Genomic DNA, 19,192 nt, shown 5'->3' with positions numbered 1-19,192 from the left:
ACGACATCCAGAGCATCCAACATCACACGCTTTGTCACGTTGTCGACGCCAGCACAGTCTTTTAGCGATCGAACGGTATCCTTGAGTTTGGCCATGGTGACTTGTTGGAATTCGTACAGCGACTCTTCTGGCTCTTCCTGCACTACTACTGGAACTACTGTTGGAGGCGGAATCTTCGCATGAATCTCTTCTACGCTGTCCACAAAGAAGTTGTTTAGACGCCTTGCTGTTTCTGCATCGCTGCAGCCGGTTCCAAAGGCGTCCAACTCGACGAAGACTCCGATATTGTTGAACCGCCATTTTTCAATGTGGAATGTCTTGCGTAACTTGAAATGCTTCAGGTTCGCGAAGACGTCATTCTGCTCCACCAACGAATCTCTAAGCTCGTCTTCGTCCATTTCGTCGCTCATTCCGATGATCTTTATCGACGGTTTGAAGCTTTCACGTAACTGGGCTTCAAATCGTCCTCCTAGCTGCTTTTCCACGTTTGCTGTGCTGCAGAGCAACGGATGCCTCATCTTTGAGCGACACGATAACTGCACCGCTCCTGCTGCTCGTCACCCGATGAACGTTGAGATCCTTGGCGTTGACTTTCTTCTGAACTTCTGCACGAACGTCTTCTACTTGCACTCCTTCTTTCGGCCTAATCACGACGACAGGATCTGGTTTCTTGCTCTGTTTCTTTTTTACTTCCTCCTCGGAGATTTTCACTCGTTTCCGCACCACTTCTGCAAAGCTTGTTTTTGGAGTTGAGAAGCTCGCTCCAGTCTCCTCAACTTCCTCTTCCGCCTTCCTCTTGTTTGCTGTCGCTGCTGCTTTTGCTGCCGACCGCGTAAATATTTTCCGAGATTGTTCCGTTTTTTCTGCCACTACAGTTTTCTTTCCGTTTGCACGCACTAATTCTTCCCGCACTATTTTTTTGATAGCCGAATCAAATTTTTTTACGAAGTCAATCACGCCCGCCAAATTGTTAAATTTTGCGTCAATTACTTGCAGAATTTTTTCCGTGTTTCCATCGTCAAACTTGTGTGAAGCCAAACACGCATCGCACACAAATACAGCGTTAGGCATTTGACTGAGCATTTTTATTCCCACTGCCGTGGCCCTAGGCAAGCATCTCGTGTGCATAGACAGTCTGCACTTGCCAAAACAATCGACCTTCTCGTCACCGTTTGCGATCGGCGCTGCGCATTGTCCGCACGGGTGTGCGAGAACAGCCGTTTTCCCTCATTCCTCCCTCCCGTGTCCATCTCCTCGGACATCGCGCCGGGAGAGCAAAACAAAACAAAAGCAAGGGTGAAAGCGGTACTTAGCTTGGTGTTGAAGGTAAATTGATTGGGCCAAAAAATCCACCGTTGGACACCAGCCGACGATTAAACTGCACCGTTCACGTAAAGCATCCACTTTACACTTCACTTTGAAAAAGTTTTAATCCTTTGAAAGGCACCAGAACACATTAAAAACTCAATCTAACGATAGGGCATTTAAAAAATTGCAACTCTCGTTGGATATCACTCTCTCTCTCGATGGTGATGGCAAGAGCGTTCCCTTTGCGCAGCAGTACGATCCGCGAAATTCTCACCCCAGCCGCAATCCGGAATTGCCACGCGTGACGGCCATGTCCTTGCAAGTGCCCTCGGAATGACGCAGCATGGAACAGATTCCAAAAACGGTCACGGCTTTACAAGTGCTCGCAAACGACGGATGAAATGCTGCACGAACGAACATTCCCCCTGCTGCTCTCCGGAAATGCCACTCGGGACGACCATGACCTGGTAAGTGACGACGAAAGCAACGCTCATCATCCTTGAAATCTTCCAAAGTAACCTTCCCCCTTTCCAGTTCAAAAACCTTTCTTTTGTGTGGAAATGATCCCAGTCCGTAACGCTTCCCACCGGAATTGGCCTTGCGAGCCGCAACATGCAAGTCGCGTCCAGATTGACGCCCCCGGAAAGAGGCAGCTCGGAACATGCTGGCTGGACGGCCGTCGCCCTAAAAGTGCCCTCATGACGACGGGTTAAATGCTGAACCGGTTCACGTTCCGGCCAATCCGTTTTTATAATTTAGGTAATTTTCTTGTTATATTTTCGTCCAGTATCAGAGCAATAACTGTTTTTTTTATCATTTTGAATAGGTTCTTGCAATCCGGAACCGCCACGCGCAACGGCCATGGTCCTGCAAGTACCCTCAAAAAGAAGCAACACGAAACAGGCTTGCGGAACGGTCGCCATGGCTCTGGATTAGGTTCGCCGGATGTCGGCCAATCTGTAAGAGCTCTCGAAACAACACTGCACGGTCGTCAAACTGCAAGTTCCTTCGGAACGTCGCTGGACGGAACAGGCTCGCCGGACGGTCACCGCTTTGCAAGTGCCCTCGGAACGACGGATTAAAAGCTGCACGGCCGAATCTTGTCCACGTTCCTGGCCTATTACTTTTCAAATTTCGGTAATTTATTTCTAAAATTTGCTTGATTTAATGCACTAATTGTTTATTTTCCTCCCAAAAAGGTTCGTACAATCCGGAATTGCCACGCGAAACGGCAATGGACCTCGAGGTTCCATCGGAGAGAGGCAGCACCGAATTGGCTTGCCGGGTGGCCGCCAACCTACAAGTGCCCTCGGAACGAAGCTGCACGGACAGACTCGGCGGACGGTGCCCTCGGAATCCAGGTTGAAATGCTGCACGAACGTGTCCAGGTCAAGATCAATCGGAGCCGGTTCTTACGTGCCATCAGCTTTCTCTTGAAGACCTGTCCTACCGGTGAATTCTTGTTTAATTTAACTTATTATTCATGAAAATAGACTAATAAAAACGCGAAAATGACAGTTTTAATATCAACAAATCCAATGACAGCTGCCAAAAGAAGAAGAAAAAGAACAATAAAAAGAGGTTGATGCACGTCCGATTTTCACCATTACGTCGTTCTTACATCGCCCCCGCACGTAGGCCTCTTGCGATGTTCGAACAACCTTGACAGGCTGACGTTTCGGGTGCAAAATACCTTGATTCGGGTCCGATGCGTGTCTCAAAATCAGACCCGCATCGGCCCCTGTAGGCCTGATCATCGCTCTTACGATCAGACCCGATCGGCCCCGTATTTCTTACTGGGTTTGCACCGGTTCGGAAACGGTTTGACAAGAATTCAGCAGCAAGAAACATGAATTCTGGAGTTATGAAAATGCACCCAAACACGTAGAAAAAACGTGAAATGTTCTGGCCAAGCAAATTCCGTTCCAACCACATTGGTTGTGAACATATTTTTTAGCGGTTCAGTGTTGGTCCGGTTGCAACCGACTTACTCGCACGTCTGCGGCTTCCCTAATAAATTTAGACATATTCAGACACTTACTTCACAATTTCAACGTGGCCTGCACAAATAGCGTTGTGTAAAGCAGTTATCCCTTCATCGTTCGCTGCACTAGGATTAGAAACCTAAAAAGCAAAAACAAAAGATTTTTGTCAAATTATTATTGTCCAGCTGGCTGCGTATGGCAATATACCTGAGAAGCAGTTATTTTAACAAGCTCTAATTCCCCTTCTAAACTGGCATCTAGTAGAAGGGCTAGAGGATCGAAACTAACTCTGCGAGCAAACTTAATATTCCCATCTGATGCTACACTAGGTACAAAGCTTCTTTTCGTCTAGTTGTTTCTTCTGTCCAGATGTGCTTTGTCCCCTCAGCTCGTTCGTTATGGACATCAATGTCTTCCTTTTCATCAGATGTTCTGCTGCACAAAGCTGATTTATTAGTTAAATTGGCTGATTCTCCCTGTTTATCAGATTCTGATGTTTGGAAACTCAAAGACATTTCTGTTGTTTGTTCTTCAAATTTATCCTTATCTGCTGATCCGTATGTTTGTGGCATTTCAATAGCACGATGTGGTGCTGTCAGTTGATTTTTCTGCATACCAATGTGGAAGTGTTTCAATCTTGGATGTTCCGAATAGGGTGATTTTTTAATAGTCAAAGGTCTTGCTTTTATGGGTAGACCATCGGATATGACACTGCCACTACAACTGGCTTTTGGAAAATGTGCAATAAATTGTGAGCTGTGTTCACATTGATAAGTTTTTTTATCAACAGTGACTTCAGATGATGTGTCTGCTTCAGACAAAACAACGTTTTGTTTTAAAGGTTTCGGAGGTAATGCTGGCTTTATTTTGTCTGTAGATTCCATACTAGTTGATATGTCTGTTATTTTAGTTTGAGGTACAACCATGTGAATCATTTTTTCATTACAATTAGCCGAGAGGCCTGGTTTTTTGGATGATAAAGTTTTAGGATAAAACTGAGAAGACTCCACTGATACGTGTTGGTCGTCAGAGATGGTTTCTTGATTTGTTGTAATACTGATGGCAACGGATCTATTTACTAATAATGGAATACTGTATACTGGTGTTTTCATTCTTGTACTTGGTAATGAATCGCAAACCTTATCGCTGTCACATTCATTATTTATTTCATCTGTGTTTCTATGAGTACTTTCAGAAATTATATCATTATATGTGCAGGGTTTTCGATTAGTAACATGATCATCATTTTCAAATTCTTGATCCATTTGACTCAGCTCATGTTCAGTTCTAGATTTAGCTCTCTTAGTCGAATTTATAGTTTCATCGACAGTCAATGCGTTAAGATATTCACTATCTTCCGCGTTTTGTAGATTAAGAAAGATTCTATTTTGCTTTGCAGCCAATTTATGTTCATCGCTTTCAGGAGCCATAGAGTAGTCCATTCCGTATGCTTTATCTAATTCATCTGTGTATGCTTGAGTATAATACCGAGATTTACTGTCCACAATGTTAAATGTCGGATGACAGTTCGAACCGCTTGCTATAGAATTGCTCAGAACGTTCGTTTTATTTCTAATCGTGCCTTGTGTAACAATTTTTTCCGGAAAGTGATTAAAAGGTCCAACAGCTACCACATTATTTCTTGGCCCATTATTTTGTGAATGAAAACTTGATGAGACAGATCTAAAAAAAACATATTTTTAATCAGACAGTTGAGAACAATATTTAAACAAAATTACCGGACATGATTTCCAGCATTATTGTTTGAATTTGAATGGTTCAGAATGACATGAGATGATCGTTTTTTATTTAACCGACCCTGTAATTCCAAAATGCGTTGGTCAACCGATTGAAGTTCAGCTTGTCTTTTCTGGAGAGCATCTCGTTGCAAATGTAATCGTGCATCTTGCTGTAGTGATAACTTGTTGCGGTACTTTAGAAAAAGAAAAAGAAAATAATTGAACACGTACTGCTTTAACACTCTTCACGAGAAATTATTTGCAACCCTGCGCAAAATTAAGGATACACGCAGAAAAATAAGGCATATTTGAATCAACAAAACATTTTGCTGATTTGAAAATCAAGATTTTTGTTGAATCAACGCTAAACATCAAAGCAACTTTTTCAAAACAACAAAAGATTTTTGTGGAATTGAGAAAATCAAGGTTTGTTTCAACGCAAAATCGGCGTTGATTGTATTCAACAAAAATTTTGTTGAAACAAACCTCGTTCAGGCTGATTCTACAAAACATTTTTCTGCGTGTAGAGAAACAACGGCTAGCTTTTCATAGTGTGGCATAACATCAAACAGAAGCAAACTTTTGCAAAATAAACATGCGTTTAATACTTCATGTCCAGACTTTTTTTTATTAGGTCCTACGAACTTATGAAACACACTAGTTTATTGGACCTTTAAAAAAACTCTAGATGTGTTTATTTTCGTTATTTCCGTATTCTCTTTTGCACGTCTGCTTCTGGTTGTAGAACTCTGCCTTGGTCCAACAATATTTTATTTCTTTAGGTCTGTTCTGAATGTTTCCGTTCTTGCAAAAGTTATCAGAATTCGAAAATATGTAAAAATAATAATATAGTTTTATAAGCCCGTGTAAATCAAGTTATTGTTAATTTGGTACATTGTTTTACTCTTACTTTCTCGTAGGATATTTGTTCATATTTTGGGCCTACTAAGCCGAGCGCACTTTTAATTTGATGTATTCTCAAAGGCTGCTATAGGCAGCCTTGCTTATATTACATGAATAAGTTGGGCCCAAAGAAAGCCATTTTGCATCATGTTTGTCCATATAATTGTCCATACAAATTTGGCAGCTGTCCATACAAAATTGATGTAGGAAAATTCAAAAATCTGTATCTTTCGAAGGATTTTTTTTATCGATTTGGTGTCTTCGGCAAAGTTGTAGGTATGGATACGGACTACACTAGAAAAAAAGGCTACACGGTAAAATTTTTTTTGATGATTTTTTATTTAACTTTTTGTAACTAAAACTTGATTTGCAAAAAAACACTATTTTTCATTTTTTTTATTTTTTGATATGTTTTAGAGGACACGGTGGCATTTTTCGAGACGAGATTTGTCTGATCACGCCTTCCGTCCGACGGGAAATAATTGAAGGGGCTTTACTTCAAAAGCCACCATCTAAAAGTATCTGTATCTTTAAAGGGTTACTTCCTAGCATGTTGGTATGTTCTACAAAGTTGTTCCCCAGTTCAAAACCTATCTCCTACTATAAGAATCAAGTCATTTCATCGATTTATTAAAAAAAAATCCTAATACAATGTAAAAAAAGATAGTTTCCCATGGAAAATAAATCAAAATCCCATATAAATTTCAAATTAAAACTGGAGCTCCTAGACCTTACCAAATGGGCTTAAATTTTCAGGAGTGCTTCTGGGGACATAAAAGAACGAAATTCCGGTTGATGCAAGACAAAATAACAACTTTTGCCTTTTTCATAGAAACGTGAACCACGCTAATGTGCATGCTTTTGCATGCGATTTTACCATCGGATTTTTCGCTGTGTCCAGGGATAGGTATCGAATTGGTATCCTTTGTTATTATATGTCAAGTAAAGCAAACAATCGTTGAAAAACTTATTTCTCTTGCTTTATTACAAATAAAATGATCAAATTAAATATGTTGACACTTACGGAAAGGTTAATCAATAATTTTTGCAGATGGATTCGATCACCAAAAGGAAAATTGACGGATTTGATGAGTGCGGATTTTCAGTTGCACCGGCGAGTCCTTCTTCTGCTCGTGCCTCGTCTGAATGTTGAGGTGCGGCTTCGGGTAGATCTCCTTCACGTTCAGGGACGACACTGAATCCACAATCAGTGAGTGCGGCCCCGTTTGCTGTGGCCACGATGGCACGATCGCAACCTGCCGACGTTCGGATGAATGGCGTTCGTAAAGGGCATCCGCTGTCCGGACGAGGGTTCCGCCATCGAGACCGACACCGGCACTTTGACGTGCTGCTGCGGGGGAACCTGCATCAGGGGGTTTCATCGACATTCCGAACACGATTACGTGCGTGGTCGGGCAGAATATGGTTTGGTATCCAGGCAGGAAAAGAATGTTCGACATAACCTGATGCTGAAAGGCTTCCGGTCGGCCGTCACTGACCTGGCCGGCGAAGTTACGACCCCGGTAGATCTGGTAGATGGTTTGGTGGTGGGCACACTCCTGTCCTGGGAGAGGTCAAGACACCGTGCAAGCGAAACGGACGTAAGTACAATCTCTTGTTACAAGTGGTTGACGTCGAGCATGGCCCCTCCTTTCTGCCCAAGCGTGCAAGTAATTGGGATTCGTGATGTAGAATCGAGGATTCGGGAGAGGAGTTTGTGGGCCGGGTAAACAACAAGTAGACGGACACAAATTTGTAAGTTGTAAAGTTGAAACAAAAAACAGTGAAATAAATAACACAAAATTCATGCTAACGTGCAAACACGAAACATGAACCACACGCGGATAGATCCGGGTGGTGATTCACGGAGGGAGGACAAGACGGTTTAGGACGACACAGGACAGAACCGCTGTTTGTGTACAAGTAAGTTTGAAACAGATAAACATGAACAACATAACAAAACATGCAAAATCTGTACAAACATGTAAAACCGAACACGCTGTTAAACATAACCTAAAATTTACAGCTACAACACAAACGTAGAACACAAATCCGGATCGGGTTGGACGGAAAACAGGAAACAAACAAATTGTAAGACAAAACACACACACACACACACACACACACACACACACAAACACAACATGTACTAAATATTAATCTAAATTGCAGCTTTGATCTGCCGTAATAAATTGGCTGATTAACAAAGAGGTTTTTTCGTTGGCGTCCGAACATCATCAAAGAATTTGTTTCCGACGCGGAACGGTTCAGGATGGCCCCAAACCCAAGCCGGATGTTCCTGCCGACTGCGTAGTCTGCGGCAAAGTGAAGGGTGACGACGCTGAGACGGTGGAGTGCGAAGCTTGCCGGCTTTGGGCACATTCGGCATGCGCTGGAGAAACGGGAAAAGTTGAGAACTACTTTTGCCCGAACTGTTCTCAGTCGCTGCAAGTGCCAAAGACCCGGAAGAACGCCAAGAAGCCGAAGAGCGATGCGGGCACTACTTTCGGCGCTGCTGACCTGCCAAAGGACGTGCTGGAACAGTTGGAGTTGGAAAGAGTGGAGCGGAGAAGAAGATGGCCCAGGAGGTGATGATTCGTATGAAGCGGATCGAGATGGAGAAGAAATTTGCCGAGCAGGAGCTCTGGATCGAGAGCGAAATGCAGGAGAGGGAGTTTGCGGCGGAGAAAGAGGTGCGCGCGCTGAAGCTCAAGATGGAGCAGGAGATTTTGGATTTTTTTTTTTCTGTTTGAGTATTAAGACACGGAATCCTGATTACAAGGACTATTGTATCGTGTTACCCATTTTTACTGTTATTAAGCATTTCCAGATCTATAACACAGTTCCTATTGAGAGGAAAAGTGCTGTTCCATCCAGATGCTGTAAAGTGCCTTGTGCGCTATGATCGCTAGAACCGCGGTGACAATTTTTCGTGTCAAGCTCTTCCCAGCAGCTATTATTTGCCGCGGGGTCTTGTAAAGACAATTGTCTTTGCGGCGCTACTCTTGCGGTGTTCCTTTGCTCTGATCTGGACAATGCGACTGGACTGCAGTGCAATACCGATCGGCTGGGCATTATTTACACGAAGACACGAGTATTTTGGGAAGAGGCGCAAAGGAATATCCCAAGATCGATCACATGCTTGAAGAGCACGTGAGGCAACCGTTTTATACTCATACAGTTGCTGCTACCTCTGAACTTAAACCTAAGGCTGCCACCCTGAGAAGAACCCATGACTTTCCGCTTATGAGGCGAAACCCGTAACCATTCGGCCACAGGAGGTTGGCTAAGAGAGAGATTTTGAGATTTTGGATAGGCAGAAGGCTGCGGAGGAAGAGTTCCTCGCGAAGCAGAAGGAGCTCAAGAAGCTCGTCAAGAAGAGCAAGCAGAAGCTTGAGAAGGCCGCGGTGGATCCACCGGCTGGCAAGGGCGAGGAGCGGGCGCGGGCTCGACGGACACTCGAAGGGGGTTCTAGGAAAGCCGAAGATACCCGTCCCCAAATTCAGCGATTCCGATCCCGACAGCAGTGGTGATGAGAGCGACGAGAAGGAGGACCCGATGACACCGGTTTCTGAATCGCGCGAGGTCTCTGACGGGCCGGGGAAACCGGTCACGAAGTTGACGAAGGAGCAATTGGCGGCTAGACAAGCCATGTTGCGACATCTGCCGAAGTTCTCCGGGAGCCGGAAGTGTGGCCTCTCTTCATAAGCAGCTTCAAGTACACCACTGAAGCCTGCGGATTCACGAATGTAGACAACTTGAAGAGATTGGTGGATTGTCTCGAAGGGCCAGCGCTGACATTGGTGTAGGGTCGGCTCGTGCTACCGGACCCGGTACCGGATGTCATCGAAGACTTGCGACACATGTTTGGCCGGCCGGAGAAGCTTCAGGCGCTTTTGCAGAAGGTCCGGAACGCGCCACGAGCGACAATCTCGACACGTTCATCCATTTCGGGATCACCATCAAGCAACTGTGTGATCACCTGGAAGTGTCGAGAATGAAGGATCATCTGAACAACCCGATGCTGGTCCAGGAGCTGGTTGAAAGATTGCCGACAAGTCATCAACTCGACTGGGTGCGCTACAGGCGGGGAAAGGTCAACACTCCGCTGAGAATGCTGTCCGATTTCTTATCGGAACTGGTTGAGGACGTGTCGGAGGTGGCCGAGTTTGCGGCGCTCTCGCTTCAGGAGCCGACGTAAGCACACGGCGGGAAGGGCAAGCGGAACGAGTTCGTGCACCTGCACGAAGCGACGAGAGAAAGCGGCGGGTGGCAGAACGAGCATGGCTTGCTACGTTTGTACACAAACGAACCACTTTATACGGAACTGTGACGAGTTCAGAGGAATGCGGGTGCCTGAGCGCATGAAGACAGTGGAGCGCTTGAAGCTGTGCACGGTGTGCTTGAGCAGCCATGACAACAGCGCGTGCCATTCGAAGATGCGCTGCCAGATCGGAAATTGTCGAGGACGACATCATCCGCTACTTCACCGCGAGGAAGCTGCGAGGCAGTTCCAACGGGTTGACTGCAACACGCACAAGGTCGACGGCGGGGTGATCTTCTGGACAATTCCGATCACCATGTACGCGGGGAGCAAGGCGTTCAACACTCTGGCGTTTTTGGACGAAGGTTGCAGAGCCGGTCAAGGAGAAACCGACCATCTTGATAGGGCTTGACAACATCCATCTCTTCGCGCCGCTGGAATCAAGAGTCGGTCAACAAGGCGAACCGATTGCTGTCCGTTCAAAGCTCGGCTGGACCGTGTACGGACCTGATACACCCAAGCCCTTGGTGCATACGTTCCTGAATCTGCATGTCGTCAAGCCGGCCAGCAACCAAGAACTCCACGACATGATGAGGGGCCAGTACGTCCTGGACGAAGTTGGTGTTGCGTCGTTTGCGGTGTCCGAGTCTGCCGAAGAACAACGAGCGAAGAAGATCGTGGAGACGACGACGAAGCGCACCGGAGAGCGGTTCGAAACCGGTCTGCTGTGGCGCGAGGACGAGCGGCGATTTCCGGATAGCTACCCGATGGCAACGCGGGGGCTGCAGGCGTTGGAGAGGAAGCTGAACAAGAACCCGACGTTGAAGCAGAACGTCTCTCAATAGATCGCGGAGTACCAGAGCAAGGGGTACGCGCACAAAGCAACGGCTGTGGAGCTGAAGACGCCCAGCAACGCCGTTTGGGCGTCGTCCATAAAGTATGTCACGCTCTAGGGGAGGGGGTCTGAGCAAGTGTGACCTTGCGTGTTTTAAGTATAGGAAAAGCGTGACAAAGGGGAGTAGGGGGGGGGTAAATTTTGGCTGATTTTAGCGTGACGTACTTTATGGATGAAGCCTTGGTATCTGCCACTGAACGTCGTCCTGAACCCTCGGAAGCCGGATAAGACAAGACTGGTTTGGAACGCGGCGGTGCAGGGTGTCTCGCTGAACTCACAGCTGCTCAAGGGACCGGACATATTGGTGCCGCTGCCACGAGTTGTGTGTCGTTTCCGGGAGAGACCGATCGCGCTAGATGGGGACATACAAGAAATGTACCATCAGATCAGGATCAGAGAGGAGGACAAGCAAGCTCAACGCTTCCTGTTCCGCGAGAACCCTGCCGACGCTCCGCAGGTGTACGTCATGGACGTTGCAACGTTCGGGTCGGCTTGCTCCCAAGTTCGGCTCAGTTCGTGAAGAACCTGAACGCGGACCAGTATGCGGAGGACTTCCCGGAGGCAGCTGCGGCGATTAAGGAGCGACACTACGTGGACGACTACTACGAATCGGTGGACACGGTCGAGGAAGCGATTCGGCGGGCCAACGAGGTGAAGTTCATCCACTCGAAAGGAGGTTTCAACATCCGGAACTGGGTGTCAAACTCGAAGAAGGTGCTGGACGCGATGGGAGAACAAAGCGTGAAGACATCCGTGCACTTCAACCAGGAAAAGTCGGCATTCTACGAGCGTATACTCGGCATAGTCTGGGAACCGGATCAGGGCGTGTTCTGCTTCGCGGTGGCCTTGAAGCCGGAGTTCCGCGACGTTCTGGCGGGAGAGCGACATCCGACCAAGCGGATCGTGCTGAGTGTGGTCATGGCGCAATTCGATCCAGCGGGATTCCTCGGACCGATCACCATTCTCGGAAAGATCCTGGTGCAAGATCTGTGGCGCACGGGGTGCGAGTGGGACGAAATGATCGACGAGCTGGCTTTTCAGAGGTGGCTGCGTTGGATCAACTTTTTGGCGAACGCAAATCACTTCAAACTACCAAGGTGCTACTTCGGGAACGCGCGGTGGGACGAGATTGAGGAGATTCAGCTGCACATCTTCGCGGATGCGGGCAACAAGGCATACGGATGAGTGGCGTACTTCCGAGCGATTGTCCGGGGCGAAGTGGTGGTGGCGCTGGTGATGAGTCGGTCCAAGGTGGTGCCGCTGAAGATGCTATCCATTCCGCGTCTGGAGCTGGAGTCGTGTGTACTTGCGGCGCGCATGTCCCAGGCGATTCACGACAACCACAGTTTCCCGATCAGCAAGACCTTTTTCTGGACAGATTCGGCGGTCGTCCTGTCGTGGATCCGCTCCGATCAGCGTCGCTACAAACAGTTCGTCGGATTTCGGATTGGTGCCATTTTGAGCATGACGTCGCTGATGGATTGGAACTTCGTCCCGACGCAACACAACATCGCCGACATCCTGACGAAGTGGAGTAAGGACCCGAACGTCCGGCCTGACAGTCCGTGGGTCTGCTGACCGAGGTTCATCCACGACCAGCAAGTAAACTGGCCGAGGAAAGGCCTGCCCCCACCGAACACCACGGAGGAACTTCGCGTGCATCTACTTCTACATGACGTGAAGGTGGTGGACACCATCGTGGAGGTGAACCACTTCTCAAGGTGAACGATGTTGGTGAGGACCATGGCGTGCGCTCACCGTTTCGTTTCGAACCTCAAGCGGAAAACGAAAGGGCTGCCGATGGAGACGCTGCGTGCGACGAAGGCACAGGCGAAGATGCTGAGACCGACGACGGTACCGTCGGTACGAGTGGCTCTGCAGCAGGACGAGTACAAGCAGGCGGAGGTGTACCTGCTGAAGATAGTGCAGGCGGAGAGCTTCATCGACGAGGTGAAAGCAGAGACGCATCGAGCTCTATAGGCTAATTAAAAACTCCTTACCTGCTTTGTATAGTAGAACAGAGCTAAGCTCTGTAAGCAGCGAGCAGAGCCAGCTCTGTATAGGGAAAAATAATATTGAATTGCATATATCTCAAAAACTATAAGTTTTAGAAAGTTGACATGTTCTAGAAAATTGCTGGTACCAAAAGTTTCTATATTATTATCTTAGACGTCATTATAATAGGTAATTGATATTTATTGCGCGTCAGTATCGTGCAAGCAGTGGTGATGGGAAGGTGGATTTTTGTGGTGTTCTCTTTGTGTTATGTTCGTGTTCATGTTCGAGTCAGAGTAGTGTGGTGCTTTTCGGGACGCGCAGTTCTGTTTTTTTTACCTTCTTTTTTTTCATTTTTTTTTCCACTCGCGTTCGTTGGCCGATGAGTTTTTTTGTATTGTTCTCTATTTATAGTTTTTTTTTATAAAAACGTACCTATTTTTTTTAGACTAGCAAGTCGTATTGCTGGATTAAGCCCTTTCTATATCATTTCAATAATCATTTCAATAATCATTTCAATAAATGAAGCCCTTCCTACATCACCGTTGATCGGAAGGCACGCCGACGGAGAATTTCTGGATAATCGCGGTCGAATTAATACTATATTTAAATCCCTAGATAGCTATCTTTCCCCAGCCGGCTGCCTAAGATTTTAAAATTTCAACCGATAAACAAATTGCTTATGGTCGCATCACCTACCACAGTGAATCCTGACCTCATACCCATCTTACTAACCCCTCAAAACTCATGTGATACTTTGTCGGAGACGCAGTCGATTTGGCGGTCCCATCACTCAAGTATCGGACTAACATTCCCATCCACTTCCCCGTGTCTTACCTCTGGTCGTGGCCGGCGTCGGTATTGATCAGCATGATAGGGACCTTTGAAAATTGCGAAGGGTTCCTACTTTTCATCTGTGGTCCACGGAGCAATGTTTGGGGGTCCTGGTCAATAACGAAGTAGCAGCTACGGGTAGACACCAATGCTATGCTATGCTATTATCTTAGACGTCATTATAATTTGATTGATTTTAGTTGTGCAAAACAAGAAAAAACTATTTATTTTCTAAGATACAAGGTATAGAATATTTTTGTTTTCGACAAAGTTGCTCAACTACCAAAAATGAACAACTCTCTCGAAGAAACCAAAGCTCTATCTTCAATTGATACCAAGAAAAAATTAAAACTATTTTTATAATAAATACTACTTGCGACAAATACAAAGCGACCGCGTCGTAGGCACAGGTAATATAAAGCATGTCTGGTAGAGATCGTCTGAAGTGAAAACTAGTATAGCAAAGTGTTCATACACACAAAGAAAAAATACTCTAAATTTAAAAAGATCGTTCGTTGGATTAAAAGTTCGCGTTGGTGAATATTCGTAGAAAGTTCAAACTTTTTAATTTAAAAGTTAAAAAGTTGTTGATACTACCATGCATTTCTGGAACAACATCGTTGTATAGGTAAAAGTTTTTTACTTTTGATATAAGAAAATACTTTTTATGGCAAGAATAAATAACATTTAACATTACAGTGATGATTTTCGAAACATGTGATGGATTTTATTTCAATATTTTAATATTAAAACAGTATGTTTTCGATATTTTTTTGTATTTAACGGATCTGCTTATGGTTGGCCAACTTCCGCGTCCAAGCTGTACCGATTCTTACGGTACGCCACCGGTCACGTTCGAAGGCCCCAGGCTGAGCAGGTTACGGATGGATGTTTCGTTGGGGAGCAACATCGCGGCCTTTATTTTGGAGCGCGACAGCGATGTAGAGAACAGGGTGGTCTCGTTGCCGGCAATCATCAGGACAGGCTTGGAGGAGTTGGCCATTGGTTGTTGATTCGGGAAGGGAAGTCGACATTTTCGGCTAGGAAGTGAAGCGCATGAACGGATAGTTCACGATCACTTCGTCGAACTATCCACAGATCACTTCGTTCCACAGATATTGCCAACTCGCCGTCAAAATTCATCCGGCCGAAGCTGCGCCGTTGCGAGATGAGCGTTTGCGGGCGGGAGTTGCTAAAAGAGCTTGAAAGTAAATGAAATTGGCTAGACACTGAACACATTCTCAATACTCACCTGTAACTTCTTCAGTATTCCAGGTTGATGTTTTTGATCAGGTTCGTCGGATCTCGCTCCAACCTCTGGAAGTAATCTGAGTACAACAGCTCCAGGACCTGCGGCTTTCGTACAGACGGTCCTTCCAGAACTAATGCAAACTGTTCTTCCGGATGTTTAGGTAATACTCGTCCCGCAACGAGAAATGGACTGCGGACCCTCAGGACATCCCACACTGTCCCGTCATCACCTCTGGCACATAATGCTGCTGATGGTCGTAAACCGCCGGCACCGAGTGCAACATCCGCGCTGACCACCTCCGATTATGCCGCTACTCGTCGTTTCCCTCTACCGTCGGATCCTTCTCCTCACCGTGAAAATTAACTTTTTCGTACTTGTTCAAAAAGCGGATGTAAATCTGTCTCAACGTCAATCTCGTCTACCCACCCCGGGCCACCACCACCGAATACAACCGGTGCAAATCCACATCCCAACCTCCGATCTTCGGCAACCACATAAACGGCGTCCTACAAAAACAAACAAAATAATCTCAAACGCCACCAAACACCCAAGCTTCCTTCTTACCAATTTCGGTCGTGAAACAGCAGGTCCTGCAGGAAGCTGCAGCCATGGCCTTATCCTTTTGAAAACCAACTTTCCCCTAATCTCCCAACCTTGTTCTGCACCCGCACCCGAGCCCGCACCATCCTCTTTCGAAGGTTTCTGCGTCCAAGTCCTGGCAGCGGCCGCGTTCGGTTTTGATAGTCGTCGTGGACCACCACTCACCGGAATCACCAAAACGTTTGTTTACATTTTGGACTTAGGCGAACACGGTTACACGAGAACGACAAAATGAAATAAATTTTACAGTCGAATTAAAAGTGAAAACTTTTAAATCAGTGAGCAATGAGATTTTCAAAAACTGTAGCAGTAAAAGTTTTCATTTTCAAAACAAGAAAAAAACTTTTAATGTAGCAAATTTTAACAACTTTTCAAATCTAAAGTAAGTTACTTTTGTCATTACCATAATATTTTTTTGTGTGTAGAGAGTTTTTGCTCTCGTCTGGATGGTTGAAAGAAATTTCAGATAAAATTATACAAATTTATATAATTATATTCTTTTTATTGTATTGGTAAGTAATTAATATTAGAAACAATATAATTACTTTACAGCTATTTTTATGTTTTTCTTAAAAAAATGTTCTACAAAATTACAAGTTTCGTGCAACAAATTAAGATAATATCAAAAAAACATAAAAACTAAAGATTCTAACAATTAATAAAATGTTATAAAAGGAAAATCAGTCAACAGCTTTTTAACATTATAAAGATTTTTTCGGAAAACTTTGCCATTTTATTTAATTCAACAAAAAAAAACTATTTTTTCCTTATTTTTGAAGCAAGATTGGAAAGTTTCAAGCTCTAAATGCTCTCAATGATTTTTGTTTTAAATTTTGTTACCATTTTTTTAAATAAAATAAGAAATTGAAATTTTAATAGCAAAAACCATTTTTCCTTTTTTTTCAGGCAAGGAAATCAGTGAAGAGTGTTTAGCTCTATATGCTCTCTATGACAATTTGCCACTTTATTACCTGTATTCTAAATATTTTTTTATTTTTCAAGCAAAGGAAACAGTGAAATGTTTATGTACTAAATGCACTCTATAGAAATTGCCCATTGTATTACCTGAGGGCTATTCTGAATTTTCTTTTTTTCAATGAAATCTAGGAAATCAAAATGTGTTAAGCTCTAAATGCTCTCAAACAAAGGAAATCAGTGAAATGTTTGCTCTAAATGCTCTCTATGGAATTTTGCCACTTTATTACCTTTTAAAAAAAAGCAATCGAGATTAAATAAAAACACATTTCTTTTAAATTATTTTCGAGCAAGGAAATCAGAAAATAGCAATAAAATGGCAAAATTCCTTTGAGAGCATTTAGAGCTTTAATTACTTCTCTGATTTCCTTTGTTTGAAAATTTAAAAAAATGTTTAGAATACAGGTAATAAATGGCAAATTTCCATAGAGAGCATTTAGAGCTGAAAACTCTTCACTGATTTCCTTTGTTTGAAAAATAAAAAATATTTTGAATACAGGTAATAAAATGCCCAATTTCCATAGAGAGCATGTAGAGCTTTGACTCTTCAATGATTTTCTAGCTTCAAAAAAAAAATACAGGTATTCAATGTCAAATTTCCATATAGAGCATTTAGAGCTAAAAACTCTTCACATATTTCCTTTGCTTGAAAAACAAAACAATATATAGAATACAGGTAATAAAATGGCCAATTTCCATAGAGAGCATTTAGAGCTTAAACTCTTCTCTAATTTCCTTTGCTTGAAAATTAAAAAATGTTTAGAATACAGGTAAGAAAATGGCAAATTTCCATAGAGAGCATTTAGAGCTAAAAACTTTTCACTGATTTCCTTTGCTTGAAAAATAAAAAAAGTTTAGAATACAGGTAATAAAACGTCCAATTTCCATAGAGAGCATTTAGAGCTCTGATTTTCTAGCCTGAAAAATAAAGATAAAATGGTTTTTGTTATTTAACTTTAGTTTCTTATTTTATTTAAAAAAGGTAACAAAATTAAAAAAAAATCATATCTGAAATTTCTTTCAACCATCCAGGCAAGAGCATTTAACATAAAAACTATCTATGAACACTCTGCTATACTAGTTTTCACTTCAGACGACCTCTACCAAACATGCTTCATATTACCTGTGCCTACGACGCGGTCGCTTTGTGTATTGCGCGTATTCTCGAAAAAGACACGCGGCATACCAGCCTCGAAACGACGCGCCGCACTTTCGGCAAATGCGCGCTGTCAAATCCCATACTGTGCCTTTTGTTTTTGTTGATCTTCTTCTTCGAATCGCATGGCATTGTTGCCGGGAATGTTTTTTATTGCACCAAAAGTGCAGAAAATCGCTGACAACAGTGTCTGCGGCATATTCTGAAATGCCGCGCGGCGTGTACCTTCGAGAGAAACGGACAAGTCGCAAGTAGTATTTATTATAAAAATAGTTTTTATTTTTTATTTCGGTATCAATTAAAGATAGAGCTTTGGTTTCTTCGAGAGAGTTATTCATTTTTGGTAGTTGAGCAACTTTGTCGAACACAAAAATATTCTATACCTTGTATCTTAGAAAATAAATAGTTTTTTCTTGTTTTGCACAACTAAAATCAATCAAATTGTAATGACGTCTAAGAGAATAATATAGAAACTTTTGGTACCAGCAACTTTCTAGAACATGTCAACTTTCTAAAACTTATAGTTTTTGAGATATATGCAATTCAATATTATTTTTCCCCATACAGAGCTGGCTCTGTTCGCTGCATACAGAGCTTAGCTCTGTTCTACCATACAGAGCAGGCAAGGAGTTTTTATTGAGCCTATAGAGGTCGATGCGTCTCTTGGTGAAAGTGCTGACCAGGAACAAGGATCGTCCGGCGGATCAGTGGCTCGCCCTAGAAAAGTCAAGTCCGCTGTACAAGCTGACTCCACTGGTCGACGAAGACGGCCTGCTGCGGATGGAAGGGAGAACCGAGAACGCGGAGTTTCTGCCTTTCGATCTGAGATTCCCAGTGATTCTACCGAAGGATCACCACGTCACCCGGATGATTGTCCAGCACTACCATCAAAGGTTCGGGCACAGATATCGCGAGACGATCAAGAACGAGCTGCGCCAGCGTTTCTTCATTCTGGGGTCAACACACTGGTGCGACAAGTGGCGGCGGCGTGCGTCTGGTGCAAGGTGCACCGCAATCAGCCGTTGGTGCCAAGGATGGCGGCGCTTCCTGTGCAACGCATCACACCGAATCTTCGCCCGTTCAGCTACGTCGGGGTTGATTATCTGGGTCGGCTCGACGTGTCAGTTGGACGCCGGTCCGAGAAGCGCTGGGTAGCGCTGTTCCCATGCTTCGTCACGCGCGCGGTGCATCTGGAGGTGGCGTATGGGCTGACGGCACAAACGTGTCTGATGGCGATTCGTCGTTTCATCTGTCGTCGAGGCCCTCCGGTCGAATTCTTCTCTGAC

At 44.5% G+C, this 19,192-nt stretch overlaps 1 protein-coding gene across 1 annotated transcript in view; it reads right to left on the bottom strand.

The window, feature by feature from the left end:
- LOC6045760 overlaps positions 1 to 19,192 on the bottom strand; it is an 81,572-nt gene that overhangs the window by 35,289 nt on the left and 27,091 nt on the right. The window contains exons 4-6 of the mRNA XM_001863029.2: positions 5,033 to 5,226; positions 3,501 to 4,976; positions 3,350 to 3,432 (exon numbers count right to left, since the gene is read on the bottom strand). Of these exons, the coding sequence (XP_001863064.2) occupies positions 3,614 to 4,976; positions 5,033 to 5,226 (1,557 nt within the window). The 3' untranslated portion in view covers positions 3,350 to 3,432; positions 3,501 to 3,613. The remainder of the gene's footprint in view (positions 1 to 3,349; positions 3,433 to 3,500; positions 4,977 to 5,032; positions 5,227 to 19,192) is intronic.

Source organism: Culex quinquefasciatus, chromosome 3 (assembly GCF_015732765.1).
Source record: "Culex quinquefasciatus strain JHB chromosome 3, VPISU_Cqui_1.0_pri_paternal, whole genome shotgun sequence".
Classification (NCBI taxonomy): domain Eukaryota; kingdom Metazoa; phylum Arthropoda; class Insecta; order Diptera; family Culicidae; genus Culex; species Culex quinquefasciatus.
This window is presented reverse-complemented; position numbering and strand designations above follow the sequence as displayed.